Below are 19,311 nucleotides of genomic sequence, written 5' to 3' on the forward strand. Positions count from 1 at the left end.
TATCTATTTCTTTTGTCAAAAAACAAAACTAAATTTCGTCGAAATTAAATTTCTATAAGAAGCCCAATAAAGCGAGGCCTAAATTAGGCCCAAAATACTATTGGAGGCGAAAAAGAAAGTCCGGCTGGATTTTCCTCCAAGCCACCGTCGACTTTACTTAGTACTCCCTCTCTCTCCCCTCCTCCTTCCCAGATTTCGTCTCCGTTCTGAAAAAAACTCCAAATTCTACTCTGAAACCCTAAGTTTCCGATGTCGGTAAGTTTGATAATTCCCAGTTAATTTTAATTTCGGAGACCTCAGCTCTATTAGTCTTACGCATCAATGGTTTAATAGTGACTGAACGATAAAATTGATTGATATTTGTGGCGATGCAGATCTTCGAGTACAATGGAAGTGCTGTTGTTGCTATGGTAGGTAAGAATTGTTTCGCCATCGCCAGTGATCGGAGACTCGGTGTTCAGCTACAGACAATCGCCACTGATTTCCAGAGAATCTCCAAGATCCACGATCGTGTCTTCATCGGTCTTTCTGGTCTCGCCACCGATGTTCAAACACTGTAAACTATCGTGCAAGCTTCTAAATTTTTCATATTTGTTTGTTTTTACATTTTGAAGTGAACTGAGAAGATTTTTTTTCCTCTTTGTTTTGTCTTTTGATGTTTGAAGATACCAGCGCTTGGTGTTTCGTCATAAGCTTTACCAGCTTAGGGAAGAGAGAGACATGAAGCCTGAAACTTTCGCTAGTCTTGTCTCAGCCATCCTTTACGAGAAGAGGTCAGTGTGCTTGTGTTGTTTACTTATGTAGCTGTATTAGTTACCTGTTGATTTGCGATGCTGCTTCTGACTCTAGTTTTAATTCTGGTTAGGAATGATTTGCTTAGTTTGTCTCTGAATCATGATTTAGAAAGATAATCAGATTGGTTGCTTTATTTCAGATTTGGTCCTTACTTATGCCAACCTGTGATTGCTGGCTTGGGAGATGATGACAAGCCTTTCATTTGCACGATGGACTCTATCGGAGCCAAGTATGTTCACATCTATTCTTGGTTATAATCTCTGATTTGTATGGACGATTTTCGCTCTTACATGTTAATGTCATTAGCTTGGTTAGTGTGGTCTGTATAGTCTGTATAGTCCTTGAGCTAGATGTCTTGTGTATGTTATTTATTTTGCTTTTGGTTTTGGACTTGTTGTACTTAAGAAGTACTGTTGCATTTTATTTTATTTTATTTTGTTGATATAACAGGGAACATCTAATAATAGTTGTTCTCTTCGAAATGCAGAGAGTTAGCTAAAGATTTTGTTGTATCTGGAACTGCTTCAGAATCACTCTATGGAGCTTGTGAGGCAATGTACAAGCCAGATATGGTTTGCCCGCTAACAACCTCATCATCTCTTGTTATATTTCTAAATCCCGACAATGAAAATGCTTAAATTACCACATCTAGGCGTTGCAGTTTGGTAGGTTCAAGGTTTAGTGTTACTATGTAGAAAAGTTGAATCTTGAATTGGTGTGAACATTAAGGTGCATAATGCCCGTAGGAATCACGATAGCCATTAGTTTTCTCTTTGATATCTTCAATTATCCCTCTCTGGCATGAGGTGTTTAATAGTCTGAGCTTGTTAGCCATACTCCATTGTACTACTCTAGACTTATGTATCGAGACTCTGGCTTAACACATGAGGATTTTCAGGAAGCTGAGGAATTGTTCGAGACAATATCGCAAGCACTTCTCTCATCTGTTGACCGTGATTGTCTGAGTGGTTGGGGAGGGCATGTTTACATTGTGTAAGTTCTCATTTCTTCTCTTCTTTTCCACACATTTGTTATCCAAAATTAGTTCTTAAAACAAACTTCCATGGTGATGTGTTGTACAGAACACCAACAGAGATTAAGGAGAGGATCCTAAAGGGAAGGATGGATTGATCTGCTTCTTCTATTCAAGTTGTTTTCCGCTGTAATCCGGTTTTAAGTAGTGTAACCTTCACATCCCGGTTTAATTATATGATCATTCCTTGGCTGAAATTATGGGTTATGTATGAAGTTTGATTTTCCTCTTGGATAATGGATTATATGATTTTAATTCGTAGAGTTATCGAAGAATAACACTTTTAACTCAATTGTTTCCAACTAAATAAGAAAAAACAGGGGAAACTAAAATATCACAGTAACCGCCAGATCTTAGAGCAGTTACAGCGACTAACTCCTCAAAGGCCTCTCTAATTTCCTGTCCTAATTCGATCGGCTTGTTATGTCTGTTAATCCGCATAATAACTAATCTAGAATAATCCAAAATCGGAAGTTGGTCGTGATGGGTAACGTAATGGACTCATTCTTCACCGGATTCTCTCATTCTATCGGAAACTTCTTTGGTTCTCCACTTGACTTTTTATCTGGAAAATCTTGCAGGTAATTATACACAAAACCATCACTTATATTACAATAATCTTCAAAGTTTATTGGTTTGCTTAACGGAAACTTAAAACTAATCTTACTTGGAACAGTTCGGTTTGTCCATCACCGTGGGATTTCATATGCTACGTTGAGAATTTCTGCGTGGCTAATCTTGCGAAAACCGCCTTAATCCTAATCTTATCCTACTTCTTTCTATTCTTCATCTACATGCTATACAAAGTTGGTTTTTGGCATTGTATCATCCACGGTTTCTTCAAACTCCTATGGGTTTTGGTCTCTTGTTGGTTCTACATGCTTGGCTATTGTTGTAGTTTCTTCTGCTATGATCTGCTACACTCTAAACGTAGAAGAAGACGCAGACACAACAGATATATAGAGGAAGATTATGATGATAATAGTGATGACGATGATGATGTTGATGATGATGGGTCGTTCACGTACCATAGATCGAAGCGAGAATGCAGAAAAGAAGAACGTCTTAGAAAGTCTCTGAGACCGAGGAACCATCGTGTTAGAGTTGGTGTGAGGAAAGACCATCGTTCTGACTCGGGTTTGAGCCAACATGCTGATGGTGGTAGTCCGATACATGGTGTTAGAGTGAGTAGAGAGTCTAAGTTCGCACGGAAGGTTTCAAAACGCAGAAATCGAGTTCACCATGGTGATAGAATGAACCATGTCAGTCTTCTTAATTAATACATCACAATGGAGGAATTACCTGCAACTGTCAATGATCTCCTCTAAGCTTTATAATTCCTCTTCTTGAAAGTTGACCAGCTGCATGGGTCAATTTTTATAAACCAATCTCTCTGTGTTTTTGGACCTTTTCATTATGTTTAATTCTTGCTTCTTCGGTTTAATAAGTATTGTAATCAACATAATACCAAATATTTAGTTTTGTTATGACTTATGAGGGCAAAACCAAAACATGAATGAGAATCTTTAGAGTGCTCGCAAAATCTTGAATCAAGAATCATATTTATGGTAATGGGCTCCTCAATATTGCTTCAGGGACAACAGCTAGAATGTGTGATGTACCTAAAGGACCACAAAAAAAGAACACAAGTTTCAGCAATTTGTTTTCATTGGTCAACACATCAATTGTTCACAAAACTACAAAACAATCTAACTGAGGTTTTACTAACATGAATCATGTAAATATGATAGGTTGCTCGATTTGTGCAAACACAAACAATAAGAAAACTATAAGACTTAAGGAATTTCATCACACACAAAAATACAATTTATTTTTCTATAATCTATAATGTTTTGCTTTCATTCCGATTATACCCTTGATAATGATGATTAGGTGAGGGTAATTTCGTTATTTACAATTAAACTCACATAATTACAAAATAATGTTGCCTTGCCCTGAGATAAACATCACCAAAAAATGTTTTTTTTTTCTTTCTTAGAGCAAACAATTTGTTTTCAAAAAATTATTATTTTTGGCAGCTCAGCAAAATTATTTAATTCTTTCTGTCAGTTCATCAAATAATTTAAATATTTTGTCCATGTGATAATAATATGTAGCGCAGAGAGTAAAAATAAATAAATTCATTTACAGAATTGTTTTGTAACCAATTAGATAGCAGTACTTTAATATCTGAGGCTATTTTCGTCATTTTCAAATTATGGTGTGTTTTTTTGGAGGGAGTGGGAAAAAAAAAATCGATACATGAATGACGTGACCTCCATTGATTTCGGCGAACGAGCTTCTTCTTCTTCCCTCTCTCTCTCTCTTTGGCTCCATCTCTTACAGTAACTGTCTCTTGGAACCATTTCCTCTTCACTAGTATCTTCTAACAATGTCTGCTACTAGGTCACAGAGATCATCCACGATCTCGCCGGCTCGTCCTCGTAGATCGCCGGCGACTATTCCGATGAAACGTCCGGAAACTCCTTCTTCCTCTCACTTTTCTGCTTCTCCGGTTACTTCTTCTAGTCCATTACTACGTTCTAGTCCTAGTCCGTCTACTTCCTCCGCCGCCGCCTCTAGTACGGCTGTTGCTTCCACGAAACTGAAGGAGAATATTACAGTCACGATTCGGTTTCGTCCTCTCAGGTTAGGTTAATTTGATTAGCAAAATCCGTTTTTTTTGTTTTTTTTACTTCAGTTTTGTTTGGTTTATTGACATGTTTTTGGTGAATTTGAAAATAGTCCACGAGAGGTCAATAATGGAGATGAGATTGCGTGGTATGCAGATGGAGACTATACTATTAGGAATGAGTATAATCCATCTCTTTGTTATGGATTTGGTTAGTCAAATTTTACAATTCATAAGATTGTTGAACTCTTTAGATGAATTATTTTCTTTTGTTTCGAATTGATTAAGTGTATTTTGCAGATAGAGTATTTGGTCCACCAACAACTACTCGGCGTGTTTATGACATTGCTGCTCAACAAGTTGTTAGTGGGGCAATGTCAGGGATTAATGGTATGTTTCATCTTAACTAGTTGTTCTTCTGGTTCTAAAAGAGAAGATTTCTTATGCGTTTGGACAATTTGATGTTGGTAGGGCTTCAAGTTAGGTGCTTTTTAAATTCATTAGCTTGAAAAATGCATCCTTTCCTTGCCCATGTGCAGGTACTGTGTTTGCTTATGGAGTTACTAGCAGTGGGAAGACTCATACAATGCATGTAAGTTACTAGGCTGAAAAATATCTTTATGTCTCTTATTAGGTGTTAAAGTAAGAAAGATATCCAACAAAGTGTTTCTCTTGTGCACATCCACTTTTGTGACACATGTGCCTTGTAGACCTTGGCTAATGATGTATTTTGCATTTAGGGGGAGCAAAGGTCACCTGGAATAATTCCGTTGGCTGTAAAGGATGTATTTAGCATTATTCAGGAGGTGATAGGTTACTCTTTAGTTCTGTTTTCTTAAAAGGATTTTTTCTACTCTATTCTTTAGCTAATTATGTTTCAGCTATCCAGACACCAGAACGGGAATTTCTTCTTCGTGTTTCGTATCTAGAGATATACAATGAGGTAGGCTCTTACTCTGTTTATTTGCATGGCCTGCTTGTAATTTAAACTGTTGTAAGTTTCCATGGACATGGTATCCATGGCATCAATTTGATATTGCTTAGAAGCTTAGAAGAATGCTATAGGATTTAGCCCTCAAATGTGATTCTGTGTCCAACCTACGACTGTGAGTATGCTCAAGTAATTGATTTCAGGAAGGAATTCCATTTCAATTATACATGTAACTGTAAACTCATGAACTGCGAAGAGACAATTGGCTGTTTGTTCTGAAGCAGAACTAGATTTTTCAGTTTCTCATTGATTCCTAGTACAACCACCTGGTGCATGATTTGAGGGTCTTTTGAATTATTCTTACAGGTCATCAATGACTTACTAGATCCAACAGGGCAAAATCTAAGAATACGAGAGGATTCTCAGGTAACTGGTGGATTATGTCGCAGAAAACCTGATCAAATCCTAATGTGGGGCTTGCGCATTTCATTTATCCAAGCTTCATTTGTATCTTAAGTTTCAGTATTATTAGTGTGATGTGTTTATGTTGATAGGGCACATATGTTGAAGGTATAAAAGATGAGGTTGTCTTATCCCCTGCCCATGCTCTATCCCTAATAGCATCTGGAGAAGGTATAAGATCCTGAATTAAATACCTGTTTACCTTCAGCGTAAGCTCATCTTTCGGTTAACATAGTTTCATAATTATGTCCCCAAAACACAGTTTCCTCATTAACAATATCTACAAATCATGTGTTTTAAGGTCATAAGTCATATTCTTTTAACTAGTGATTTTGTTGACTTTATAGTATTATCATTCAGTATCACTTGGTCGCAACTTCTGCTTCTCTTTAGAAGGCTCTACCTCTCTTATTTATGTTCTGTTTGGTTCTGTGATACTTTGTCTTTGTTGGAGTTATTGCAGAACACAGGCATGTTGGTTCAAATAATGTCAATCTTTTCAGCAGTCGGAGCCACACAATGTTCACCTTGGTGAGTCCTATTACTTAGTAGTGTATCTTTCTTGTCTCCATCTCAACTACACATATGCCTTAGATCCTTCGTGTACAGCTGGTCATTATTTTTAGCTCTTTCCCTTAGAGTTTTCAGTGTGTTTCAGACTATAGAAAGCAGTCCACATGGAAAGGGAGATGACGGCGAAGATGTTAGTCTCTCACAATTGGTAATTACTAGACTCATACTGATTTTGCTATTGTATATGAAGCCATGTCCCACTTTATTGCTGGGAAGTGTATTCAGGTGCTTGTCCGTATCTAACATTCTGATTCTTGGTTTGATGCAGCACCTTATTGATCTTGCTGGGTCTGAAAGTTCTAAAACTGAAATAACTGGACAGCGAAGGAAAGAGGGCTCTTCTATCAATAAAAGTTTACTCACTCTTGGCACTGTAAGGAAGTTCTTTTTCAGTATAACATTTACTCTTCTCGATATATGCGTGTGTAAACTTCTAATCTCCATCTTCAGGTTATATCTAAATTGACAGACACCAAGGCAGCTCATATACCCTACAGGGATTCTAAACTTACGCGTCTCTTGCAGTCAACACTAAGTGGTCATGGACGAGTGTCAGTAAGTGCTCTAAGCTTCCCTAATTAATCAATCTCTAGACGAGCCTGTCAATAATGATTTGTTTGTGAAGTTTCTTAAGGCCAGGTTTTTGTTTTTGTTTTGTTTTTATGAACTTTCATTTGATGACATAGCTCTCTCTTGTAAGTATGAGACCGTGTCTCAATATTGGCGTTCTAACCCCTCTGATTTTGTTTTTTTCTAGCTTATTTGCACTATCACACCTGCATCCAGCACAAGTGAAGAGACGCACAACACACTGAAATTCGCTCAGAGGTGCAAGCATGTTGAAATCAAAGCTTCACGAAATAAGGTGCATTTATGTATCTATGTCTCTGAAGTTCCTTAGATTCATTAGAGCTGTCTTCCTGATATTTCTAATTTTTTATATAGATTATGGATGAGAAGTCCCTTATAAAAAAGTATCAGAAAGAAATATCGTGTTTACAAGAAGAACTTACGCAATTGAGGCACGGAAACCAAGATGATTTGGCTGATCGAAAACTTCAGGTTGGTGTATGCAGATAGTTCCTTCTTTTCTTGTTGTTGCGGCCAGATATTACAAAACTCTGATGACAATGTCTTTAGCTATTAGGCTATTACTAGCTAAACATTTGAAATGATTAATCTTTAATCAAATTTTACCTTTTAGAATATGTTGGTTATATCTGTGAATTTAAAAAATGCATTCCCCAGAAATAACATGCCTTGCTTTCATTGTGCTCTCTCTCATTTTAGAAGCTGAAATCGTGTCAGGTTAAACTTCAGTCAAGGTTGGAGGATGATGAAGAAGCCAAAGCAGCTCTGATGGGAAGAATTCAGCGATTGACAAAGTTAATCTTGGTTTCAACAAAAAGTTCACTCCAAGCTGCTTCTGTAAAACCTGACCATATATGGAGGCAAGCTTTTGGAGAGGATGAGGTATGCATGTTAAATTAACGTTGTTTGCAAGACATCATTCCATTTTGGTGGAACAATAATATTTCTGTTTCAGCGTTTACAATTACACCATTTGATATTGATGTATAATTTAACATTATGGTTCCTACAGCTAGCATACTTGCCCGATAGAAGACGGGAGAACATGGCTGATGATGGTGCTGTAAGCACAGTTTCTGAACATTTAAAGGAGCCAAGAGATGGCAATAGTAGTCTGGACGAGATGACAAAGGACAGGAGAAAGAACAAGACTCGTGGAATGCTTGGCTGGCTAAAACTGAAAGTAAGTTCTAATCTTCGTTGATCCCTCTGTTGTATCGATATTTATAGATGGAGTTAGTCATTGTGTTCTGATATATAAAAATGACACAATCCAAAAACATAAAGAGTGATTAGACTGTTTCGGCATTAGACATGACCCATAATGTATATGCTGCAGAAATCTGATGGTGTGGCCGGGACATTGCCGACTGATGGTAACCAGAGCCAAGCAAGTGGATCTCCTTCATCTTCCTCCAAGTATACACAAACAAAAACAACTAGAAGAGAAAATGCAGCGGCTATTAAGTCTATTCCGGAAAAAACTGTTGCTGGAGACTTGTTCAGTGCTACTGTTGGACCAGAAGACTCGTCTCCGGTAAGAGAATATTGTTCCTTCACAATTTTCTTGTTGCTTCCATGATTATTTTTTTCTTATAACTATTGCTTCCATGATTACCCTTGAGAAAGTAGTGACGCCTTAATTGTTATTCGTTGAACACCATATCCTGTGGTCGGTTCGTAGGTTTTAAAGTGGTCATTGTGTATCTTTTTACTGACACATAACCATCAACAATGACATACGACAGACTGGAACTACTATTGCGGATCAAATGGATCTTCTTCACGAGCAGACAAAAATACTTGTTGGAGAAGTAGCCTTACGTACCAGTTCATTAAATCGGCTTTCCGAACAAGCTGCTCGCAACCCTGAGGATTTTCACATCAGAGTGAGCTTCTCGTGTGATCTTGCTTAACAATATCAAAAAAATTAGCATATAACATCTTGCTTCTTTCATGTTTGCATTGTCGACTGCAGGATCAAATACAGAAATTAGAAGATGAAATCAGCGAAAAGAAGGATCAAATACGTGTTCTCGAGCAACAAATTATTGAGATTTTCGGAATGACTCCCTATGCCTCAGATTCTCTTGGAATGCCCCAGGTAAAATAACAGATGACGAACAAAAACAAGAGTTTAGATGTAGAAATAGTTTCATTCAGGATTATCTGCTTATATGAATCCATTTCAATACACTTATTGGATAATTTCCTGTGTTTGCTTGATATAGGTTCTGTCAAAGCTCACGATGCAACTAAATGAGAAAATATTTGAACATGAGGTACTCATCCTCTTTTCTCTTTTCTCTCATTACTTCTCACTCGGTATTGTTATAGATCAGAATATCACTGACTCAGTGACAATGTCTTTTGCTATGAAATGCCTTTTTCAAGATAAAGTCTGCAGACAATAGGATACTTCAGGAGCAGCTGCAGATGACTGTAAGCTAAAACTTCATATAATGTTTCTGTATTTTTAAAGTGTGAAAGGTTGAGAACTACCAGTTTGAAGTTCATTATTACCCTAATAATATACACAGAAATCAGAAAACGCTGAGATGCAAGAGACAATCATTCTACTAAGACAACAACTAGATTCGTTAGCCGAGAGACAATCAACACAGCAAATCGCAGGAGACGAATCATCAGGGAAGAATATTCACAACAGAAATGGTGAAGAGTCAGAAATATACTCTGGAGCAGGAACACCGACCAGCGTGATGAGTTTAAATAGAGTATTTGCTCAGGAAGAGACTAAAGAGATCTACAACGAAACAGCTCTCAACTCTCAGGTATCATTCCCATACAAAATTTGCTCCTTCATTCATCTACCCGACACACCAAATCATTGTGATGAACATTTTTGGGGTTTTTGTTTACATCACTAGGCATTGGAAATAGAGAATCTGAAGAAGGAGAAGATGCGATTAATTGAGGAAAAAGATGAGCTTGGAAAACTTAACAAGAAACTCACTGAAGAAGCTTCATATGCTAAAGAATTGGCGTCTGCTGCAGCAGTAGAACTTCAGAATTTGGCTGAAGAAGTTACCAGACTCTGCAATGAAAACGCGAAACTCAGCAGGTGAAAAAGTTTCAGGTCTCTCTGTTGTTGCTCGGAGACTCCCAGCTTCAAGATAATGCTGCAAAGTAAATCATCTTCGTTGACATATAATGCAAATCTCAGACTCTACTTGGAAGGTAATGATGTTGATCCATCAAAGGGAACAAGAGATCATGATGCTCCCAAAGGCATTCAATCCAGAAAAAATGGTTTGTATTGCTTGGATAGTATTTTGATTACGTCTGATGACAAACACATGATGTAAATATTCCTCACAAATTTGTTTTCTTGTTCTCAGTGACCACTATTTTTGTATGTTCTTAGGTTGAATCAATGATGTTGCAACAAGTTCCATAGTTAGTTTTTCAGCTTAATTAACTTTGTTTAGCTATATGTAACTGATTTGATATTCTGAAAATTATTTGGTCAAAATCACATAATACTATTGAAATATATGATGAAGATATATAAATTGAACATAAACAAAGTTTGCAAGGAAAAAGTTTTATAAGAAAGGCAAAGCATTGGAATGATGATAATGGAGATGAAAGCATGATGTTGTTTGTGAAAAGAGAAAGAGGGACTAGAAATAGGTTGATATTCCACAAAATCCAAAAATACTAAAGTACACACTTACAAGTTACAACACCACCAAGCTTTTATTTCATTTCTCCACAACCACTATTGTTTTTACTTCACCAATTAATTAATAAAAAAAGACTCATAAATGTTCACATCATCATCTTTGTTCTTCTTTCGTTTTTTTCTCCAACTTGAAAATGGTCGTTACTCTATTCACCTATAAATTATGTCTTTTTGTTTAGTTTCTGCTAAAACTGAAACCACATTTGGCTATCGAGCGTAGTAGCTGGATGGTGTGCATTGGAAATAAGAAACTCAATACAATGAAGATAGTATTACCTTATTTTAAGACTTGGTCTTAACTATTTTATAGTATTTCTGTAAGTCACAATATCATGAAACGCGGCAGTCTTCATGGGGTTTTGAATCACGAGGACGTCTAATATTTTCTTTTCAAAGATAAATCGGGGTTTGGTGTAAATTGTTGAGCATTCAAGATTCAAGATTCCCCTCTTATGTACTAATAAAATAATTTATCCGGATTAGGTTAACCGTTGTACTTGCTAATGTTCAACGTTAGGGCTTTTAAGGAAGTTATCAACGCCACGTGCGATATGGATATGGACGTGCTTGATAATAGTAATTTTTTTTTCTACAAGATTGACAAATAAAATGTTGACAAAAATATCTTCATTATTAAGCAATTCATGCTCTCATTGGAATCTTTACTGGATTTTTTTTCTATACCTAGTTGACGTCAAAAGTAAAACTACAAAATTAATGAAACATAATCGAGAACTCATTACAGAAAAGAAAGAATAAAAATGGTTATCCACCTCGTATTAACCACAGAACATACATTTGCATATAGTACTAATTTATCATATATATAAACTGTAATGAATGAGAATCGATCATTGTTTGACATAAGTCAAACTTTTACTGCATACATTAATCCATAGTTACTACCACAAAACCATAAAACTTTCAATCAAAGATGACGTCAAAACTTTGAATGTTGATCGGGTTACTGCTTACTATCTAAGAAATCTCGATACTAATTGTGTTTCCATGCAAAAAAAAAAAAAATGGTCGTTTCTCAGTGTACTTTTGATAGTTTTGGACAAAGTGATATTCATGAACTGTCTATGAAAATTAAATTTTTGTAATAAAAGTCAAAAGAGTGGTGGGGTTAAGTTAGACGCCATCAAATGATGATGCATCAAGTTGGAAACTTATGGTGAGCCCAAGCGATTGGTTTTGAACTCATTTCCCATTCTTCCAATTTAGGGGCTTAAATGATATCATGTTCCAATTCTTTTAATATATACAGATGTAAAATGGTGTTGTGTATTTTGGATAAAAACTAATAATACAAAGAACCAGAAGAATACAAAAGTGATAATGTCATCAAAAATAGTTTGAATACCAAAAGGAATCGGTAATATTAAAGTTAAGGAGTTAACGTAAACAAGAAAAAAATGTGGGAGTTAGAAACAACCACCACCTTTCTATATCTTACCTCCGTGCAGCTCACCATTTCTTTGGACATTAGTATAACAACCATTAAGAATTTAATATTCAAAAGTGATATCATCACTTCATTAATTAATTATCTCACTAACTTGTAAATAAATTTATTCATTTGATTTTAAAAAAATTAATAGTTTTCGTACACAGAGTACTCTTTCAATTCATTTTTGGAACTTTTAAAACGATATATATTCTGATGTGAGCTTTCAAAAATATGATTAATGATAATGGCCCGATATATAGTGGATGTTTTTTTTTCTTAAAGCATTTTGGTGATAGTTAAAGATGATATAATAATATGATTCTTAAGTTTCTTCAAATACAAAATTAAAATACTATATGTAGGTAAAAGCGATTAAAAAAACAATTTACAAAATAACTCGAACTAGAGATATTTTAAAATATCTAAAAGGTGAAATTAAAATCTTTGATAGTACAAAATTATTGGCGTAACACAAAAAAAATACAGATAAAGCCTCCTATGTGAAAGTGAAACTATACTGATCTAATCATTTACTAATAGAAAACCACCATTTTTCCCACCAGATCGTATGTTATCATTCGTTAATTATCACCACATCTTACCGTTTTTGTATGTAACTCTTGAGATGCTATATTTTTTAATCACCATGTTTTACTCAATGAAAATCATGTTATTTTTAAAATGAAACAAAGATCAGAGAATTCTTTTACATATATTTATGTTCAAAACTAAATAGTAATTAATGGTTGTATACACACTTGATCATGATGAGGTGAGTAGGGGGTTACATGCATATATAAAGACATGGTAATTAAACAGAGCAATAATTATGAACATAACTCTATTGTTGCTTTTTTCTTTTCTTTTTGCCTTTTTTCTGATAACCTACTGTTGCTTTTCTTTGCATATCTATTTGCTTAGATGTTGATTATTATGTCGATCTTTGCATGCCAAATTTATCGGTGGCCAATTTGTTAGGTTCGGTTTTTAAGAGTCAATTAAGATAGTCCTAATTAAATACACTAACTAGTTTAAATACACGTATAGTGTATTAACGTGACTACACGTGTTTATGTATTTTTTTTGAGAAAATGCATCAAGGATTTCAATGAAATATTTGACAAAACAAAAAAAAGGATTTCAACGAAATATCAACTCAACAAGTTACAGAAACTAAAACTGTATAAATCATCTTGTAATTTTGTAAACGGTGATTACTAGTTAATTTTAGTAAATCTAATATGTTATCTACAGTCTAATAACATGGAACTCCATGACCAATGATAAAGCGGTTCTAGTAGTTTCTCTTACAACAATCTTTTACACATTGAAAACATATAAATTTAGGGAATATATATATATGTATGTATATTGTATCCTGATATTCCATACAAAAGAGTTTCGAAGTGTTTTTTTGTATTTTATTAGGAAAAAGTGCAAAAATTCAAAATTTGAAACTTAATAATATTTGAGTGAAGAAACTAGAAAGGTCCGAATTGACAAAACATAAAATTCTGTCATAGGGGCCATAATTTTTTGGAGCCGTGCAACAACAAGGGTACAACTTTAACAAAAAGATAAAAATAACAAGGGTTAAAGGGGCAATTCTTAGTGACAATGTTAATGTAGATCAACTATATGAAATTTTATGATGGTAGAAAAATACACACTAGCTAGACGGTAGAAATAAGCACATCAAAGCACCACAAAGCCACTACACTAAATTGCAATAAGTTGAATAGTTAAAACATTTGTGTGATTTGGGACGAGAAGGTGCATGCGAACCGGATTTGACAAAGCACGTGAGAACCGGATTTGGTAGCACGTGAGTGGCACACTTTCCTAGTGGCATGTCTCAGCTTTTTCTTATAGCTCTCTCTCTCTCAGCTTCGTAACATGTTCATGTTTCCTGCATGCAATTGTTTATTACCCCTACTGGCTACTACTACTACTACTAGTATTTCGAGCATCGAAGCTCTCCCACTCCACAATTTTATACTGAAAACTTTAATCTTTACATTTCCAAGTCTCCATAATGTCTATCTGTAAAGTGTAATCTAAAAAAACTGTACTGTAGTTTATTTCTTTCAGTAACAATATACACAGTTACTGGTGGATACGAATAAACATTTCTATATGAAAATGAAGTGACCCAAATCCATCCGAGTAACGTCGATTCCAACATCAACTATACTCTGTTTCTGTTTACGTTTTATAGATTTTTCAAGTCATGGGACTTTATAAAGAAAACATAATCAATAAATATAACCATAATTTTATAATGTTTGCCTCATTACTTTCCAATTGTTTTTTTTTAAAATTACAGATTCCGTTTACTGTTATACTAAAAAGAAACAAAAAAACCTGTCAATTCATAACATTTCTACCTACCAAACTAGCAACACTTTTTACTGTTTTCTTCTTAATAATTATAGAGTCACATAGCTTAAACCTTTTTCTTTTCTTCTTGAAACTCGTTATAAAGAGTAAAAAGATAAAAGTAAAAGTACAGGGCAAAAGGGTAAAAAGTGGAAAGTAATAAGGCCCAAAAAAAACAAAATTAAGACACGGTCTTATCCCAAATCTCCTTTCGTCGTCGACGTTGTTTCTCTTCTACAATTTCCCGGAAAAATTTATTGTTGAATTCTCACAAACAAAAACCAAATTCGCCTTTGTTTTTTTTACCTCTGTTTCTCGTCTCTCACACTTTCTTCTTCCCCATTTTCCAATTTGCATTTAAGTTTTGCCCAAATCCCTAGCTTTCTTACACACATCCCTATCCGTTAAATTTCGTAGAGATCGAAATCGAAATTAATTGCAACAAGACGAATCCTTTTTTCTCTTTTTAGCTTATTTACAAAAAAAAACTAAAACCCCATTAAATTTTCTTTTATTTAACTAGTTGCTATCAGTCTCTCTCTTCTGATTCCTGTCTGCTACGGTCACGTTTAAAGAAAGAAAAAATCAGCAAACCCCATGGATTCTTCTGTCTCTCCTCCTCTCTCTGTCACTCTCTCGCATGCACGAGACCTCTCTTCCTCCTTTCCTCTTTTGTTTGTTTCCTCTCATTCTCACTCTCTCATAACGACAACTAATTAATCATCCCTACTCTGTTTTTCCGATTTGAAAAAACAAAACCCAGATTTCGAATTTGGGGAAAGCAATGGTCTTTCCATTAACCAAAGCATGAGACTTGAAACAGCATTTTGTAGTTGTGTGGCGACAACGACGACGATATTAAAGTTAGGGTTTTTCTCACATGGGTTGCGGAGGATCCAAAGTAGATGATCAACCACTTGTGATTCTCTGTAGAGAGAGGAAACAACTCATCAAAGCTGCTTCTCATCATCGTTGTGCTTTAGCCGCTGCTCATCTCTCTTACTTTCAATCTCTCTGTGACGTTGGTGATTCCATTAAACGTTTCGTCGACGAAGAACTCGTCCTCGTTGGGACTTCTTCTTCTTCTTCCCCTGATTCTCCTGTTCTTACTCTTCCTTCCGACGAAGGGAAGCCACATAAACACAAGATCTCCTCTTCTTCAACCTCTGTTTCGCATTCGGTTATTGAAGACGACGACGAAGGAGAAGGAGAAGATCAGCATTTGCATTTATCATCTGGATCCGAGTTAGATTCTGGATCGGAATCTGGATCTGATGATTCATTAGGTCATATCCATATTGAAACTAGCCCTAAAGTGAAAGAGAAAGAAACACGCTTACCGGAAAATTACCAGCCCGGTTATCAATCCGGTTATCAATCCGGTTATCAGCCCGGTTTTACGCCGGGATATCAATATCAACCGGGTTACTCGGCTGGGTATCAGTATCCGGTTGAAGGATGGGGATTCATGGGAGAGAATCCGAATTTAAACCCGTACCCGAATCCGAACCAGAATCCGGGAATGTACTTTATGAAGAAGTCTGTGCAACCGTCACGACCGGTAGTGTTTCAGCCGGAGAATCATAGAGTGGAGAATGGGCAATGGTTGCCGGAGAATGGAGTTGGGTATTCTAATTATTACCCAGGAAACGCTAATACTGGGTATTTTGGTTACCCGGAGCAACGTAGAGAGCCACCGTCTCCGGTGAGGCCGACTCCAGCACCTCCGTCTCCGCCTAGGATTTCAAGTTGGGATTTTTTGAATGTGTTTGATACTTATGATTATAATAGAGCTGGTGGTGGTGAAAGTTCCGGTGCCGGAGCTGGGTTTTTTCCAGCCATGGGTGGAGGTAAGTCGAATTCAAGTAGTCCTGATTCGAGGGAAGTGAGAGAGAGGGAAGGGATTCCTGAGTTGGAAGAAGAAACAGAGCAAGAAGTTATCTTTGGGCAGACGTTTAAACATATGAAGAGAAAAGGCATTGAGAAGGTGAAAGAACAACACAGACAGGAGAATGAGATTCACGAGAGAAAGATCAAGAAACGAGGAGATTCAGGTGAAGGAACTTCAAGGGCAGTGCCTGTGGTAGAAAGGGCTACGGAGAGCTCTTTTGGTTCAAAGACTGTGTCGTCGTTTTCGAGCAGTGAAGAAGAGTCGGAGTTTCATCATGTTAATGATGGAGAAGGGAAGAGTAGCAGTAATGATTTAGGTGGGCATGAGACGGTTGCTACTAAGAGTGTTGGAGAAGTAGAAGAAGAATATGTGAGGAAGAAAGGAGTTAGCTTTGAGTTGGATGAAAATGTAACTACTTCTTTTGATGTTGAATCTTCCAAGATTAGTAGTCTATCTGCATTGTCGGTTCATGCCACTAGAGATCTTAGAGAAGTTGTGAAGGAGATCAAGAGTGAGTTTGAGGTTGCTTCTTCACATGGGAAGGAAGTGGCTGTGTTGCTTGAGGTTAGCAAGTTGCCTTATCAGCAGAAAAGTTCGGGGCTCAAAGGTAATGTTTTTACATGTTCTGTTTGTATCTGTGATTGCTTCCTTAATTGCATAAATAGCTGCATTTTGAAATAACTTATACATCAGAAACCATTTTTTGGAGATCAATCTTGTTACTTGTGGAGATGATAATGCATTACTGCAAATCATTTGCAGTTAGATTAGAGCTATAGCTTTAAATTAGCAGTAATTTGGAGCTCTTCATGCAGGAGAAATATATGTATACTCTGATAGTAATATTAGTAGACTTTCGTGAATTTTCTTCATTTTACCTTGGATCTGTTCAAATTAGGAACTACATTTCGATGTAATGGGAAGTAATGTTGAGCTCTTGTTGCTTTCGATTGAACTGTTATGGGCTTTTTCTTCTCTGATGGAGCTTCTAGATTATGAACCATAGATTTGATTTGCGTCACTTGAGTCTTACCTTGGTGCTTTTTTTCTAATGATATTTACTTCATTTTTTCTCTAGTCATCTTCTCCCGGATCATGTATCTGGTTGCACCATCCACAGTTTCATCGCGCTCTCAGCCTCAACCGTCAATACGTTTAACATCTAGGATATTGAAAATTGCAAAATCATACAATGGTCAGGATGTTAGAGAAGGCTTAACTGGGAACCTCTCAGCAACCTTGGAGCAACTCTATGCTTGGGAAAAGAAACTGTACAAAGAAGTCAAGGTATGTATGTGTTTCTTGATTTTGAATGGATTAATCTCCTTAGATTGGAGCATCTTTTGACAGATGTAGTTGTTTGTTGATGGCAGGATGAAGAGAAGCTTCGTGTTGTCTATGAAGAAAAGTGCAGAACACTGAAAAAACTGGATAGTCTTGGTGCGGAATCTAGCAAGATTGATACTACTCGAGCAGCCATTAGAAAGCTGCTAACCAAACTCGACGTCTGTATAAGATCTGTTGATTCCATTTCCAGCAGGATACATAAACTGAGAGACGAAGAATTACAGCCTCAACTAACACAATTGATTCACGGGTATAAATTGATCTCAATTCTTTTACTATTCCTACATTTATATATTTTCGTTTGTGTGATCCGATACTTGGGATTTGAAGGTTGATAAGAATGTGGAGATCAATGCTCAAGTGCCACCAGAAGCAGTTCCAGGCAATCATGGAGAGCAAGGTTCGATCTCTCAGGGCAAACACCGGCTTACAAAGAGACTCCGGTTTGAAAGCTATTCTTGATTTGGAGATGGAGCTACGAGAATGGTGCATTAGCTTCAACGACTGGGTCAATACTCAGAAATCATACGTGGAGTCTCTAAATGGATGGCTCTCAAGATGTCTTCACTATGAACCTGAATCAACGGAGGACGGAATTGCCCCTTTCTCTCCTAGCCGTGTTGGAGCTCCACAGGTTTTCGTTATATGCAAAGATTGGCAAGAAGCAATGGCGAGAATCTCTGGAGAGAACGTTTCAAACGCAATGCAAGGCTTTGCCTCGAGTCTGCATGAACTATGGGAGAGACAAGATGAGGAGCAAAGGCAGAGAGTGAAAGCAGAGTATGTGTCACACGATTTCGAGAAACGGTTGAATGATCTTCGGATGGAGAGGGCGAGAGTGAGAATGAGAAACGATCAGCTACAAGACGGTGCATCAGAGAAAAGCGTGGTCTTGTCCGAGAGCGGGATCTCGGCGTTGGATGATTTGAAAGTGGACTTGGATTCAATGAGGAAGAAGCTAGAAGAAGAAAGAGCAAGACACAAGGAAACAATTAAACTTGTGAACAATGCAGCTTCAAGCAGCTTACAAGCTGGTTTAGTACCAATCTTTGAGGCTTTGGGGAATTTCACTTCACAAGTTGTGAAAGCTCATGAAGATGTTAGGTTTCAACAACAACAACAGCCTGAGTCTGAAGATTGATTTTGCACGAATTAAAAAGTTTTGGTAATGAAATTAGATTCGGATTTAGGAAACAAATTGTTGTACATATTTTAGCATTTATATATTCATTGATTGGTTGGCTACTTGCTTGTAGATTCTTAATCTTTTTCTATTTTAAGGTTCTCAGATCTTTAAATTAAATTACTTCTGAAATCTGAACCTTATAATAATCATTAATCTATGAGAAAATTGATAATAATCGCAAGAAACCAAACATAATTGGTCAGATTTAAGATCTATGACCATTTACTTGCACGAAGTCACGGACCTGAGATCTCACAACAAGATCAACGAAAGAGAAGAAGCCACGTCATTGTCGATATCGTGACGCTTGTACATTGGTGCGGAACAGTGTG

General features: G+C 36.5%; 5 protein-coding genes across 5 annotated transcripts; 4 read left to right on the forward strand and 1 right to left on the reverse strand.

The window, feature by feature from the left end:
* The first annotated feature begins 37 nt into the window (after positions 1–37).
* On the forward strand, positions 38–2,146 carry PBC1 (proteasome beta subunit C1). Its single transcript, NM_102021.3, has 7 exons — positions 38–255; positions 375–556; positions 666–773; positions 935–1,024; positions 1,283–1,367; positions 1,694–1,788; positions 1,878–2,146. The coding sequence occupies exons 1-7, from the start codon at positions 250–252 to the stop codon at positions 1,924–1,926; spliced, it is 615 nt and encodes a 204-aa protein (NP_564149.1). The 5' UTR covers positions 38–249; the 3' UTR covers positions 1,927–2,146.
* A 165-nt stretch (positions 2,147–2,311) lies between these two features.
* Positions 2,312–3,220, forward strand: AT1G21722 (uncharacterized protein; the record flags this gene model as incomplete). Its single annotated transcript, NM_001160884.2, has 2 exons — positions 2,312–2,409; positions 2,505–3,220. 2 exons carry the CDS (start codon positions 2,312–2,314, stop codon positions 3,106–3,108), a joined length of 702 nt encoding a protein of 233 aa, NP_001154356.1. The 3' UTR covers positions 3,109–3,220.
* Positions 3,221–3,962: 742 nt separating this feature from the next.
* Positions 3,963–10,514, forward strand: AT1G21730 (P-loop containing nucleoside triphosphate hydrolases superfamily protein). The gene is made up of 23 exons (NM_102022.4): positions 3,963–4,477; positions 4,574–4,671; positions 4,761–4,850; positions 5,000–5,052; positions 5,201–5,266; positions 5,350–5,403; positions 5,758–5,817; positions 5,946–6,024; positions 6,317–6,384; positions 6,512–6,574; positions 6,695–6,799; positions 6,877–6,981; positions 7,184–7,291; positions 7,372–7,488; positions 7,735–7,899; positions 8,030–8,200; positions 8,357–8,554; positions 8,766–8,906; positions 8,996–9,121; positions 9,249–9,299; positions 9,412–9,459; positions 9,558–9,809; positions 9,906–10,514. The coding sequence occupies exons 1-23, from the start codon at positions 4,221–4,223 to the stop codon at positions 10,101–10,103; spliced, it is 2,673 nt and encodes an 890-aa protein (NP_173592.3). The 5' UTR covers positions 3,963–4,220; the 3' UTR covers positions 10,104–10,514.
* Positions 10,515–14,761: 4,247 nt separating this feature from the next.
* Positions 14,762–19,096, forward strand: AT1G21740 (DUF630 family protein, putative (DUF630 and DUF632)). Its single transcript, NM_102023.2, has 4 exons — positions 14,762–17,053; positions 17,525–17,733; positions 17,820–18,043; positions 18,124–19,096. The coding sequence occupies exons 1-4, from the start codon at positions 15,436–15,438 to the stop codon at positions 18,932–18,934; spliced, it is 2,862 nt and encodes a 953-aa protein (NP_173593.1). The 5' UTR covers positions 14,762–15,435; the 3' UTR covers positions 18,935–19,096.
* AT1G21738 (uncharacterized protein) lies at positions 14,848–15,081 on the reverse strand. The gene has a single exon (NM_001332526.1). It carries the CDS (start codon positions 14,948–14,950, stop codon positions 14,858–14,860), a length of 93 nt encoding a protein of 30 aa, NP_001319059.1. The 5' UTR covers positions 14,951–15,081; the 3' UTR covers positions 14,848–14,857.
* Positions 19,097–19,311: the final 215 nt, after the last annotated feature.

This window comes from Arabidopsis thaliana (assembly GCF_000001735.4).
Source record: "Arabidopsis thaliana chromosome 1 sequence".
In the NCBI taxonomy this organism is placed as follows: Eukaryota; Viridiplantae; Streptophyta; class Magnoliopsida; order Brassicales; family Brassicaceae; genus Arabidopsis; species Arabidopsis thaliana.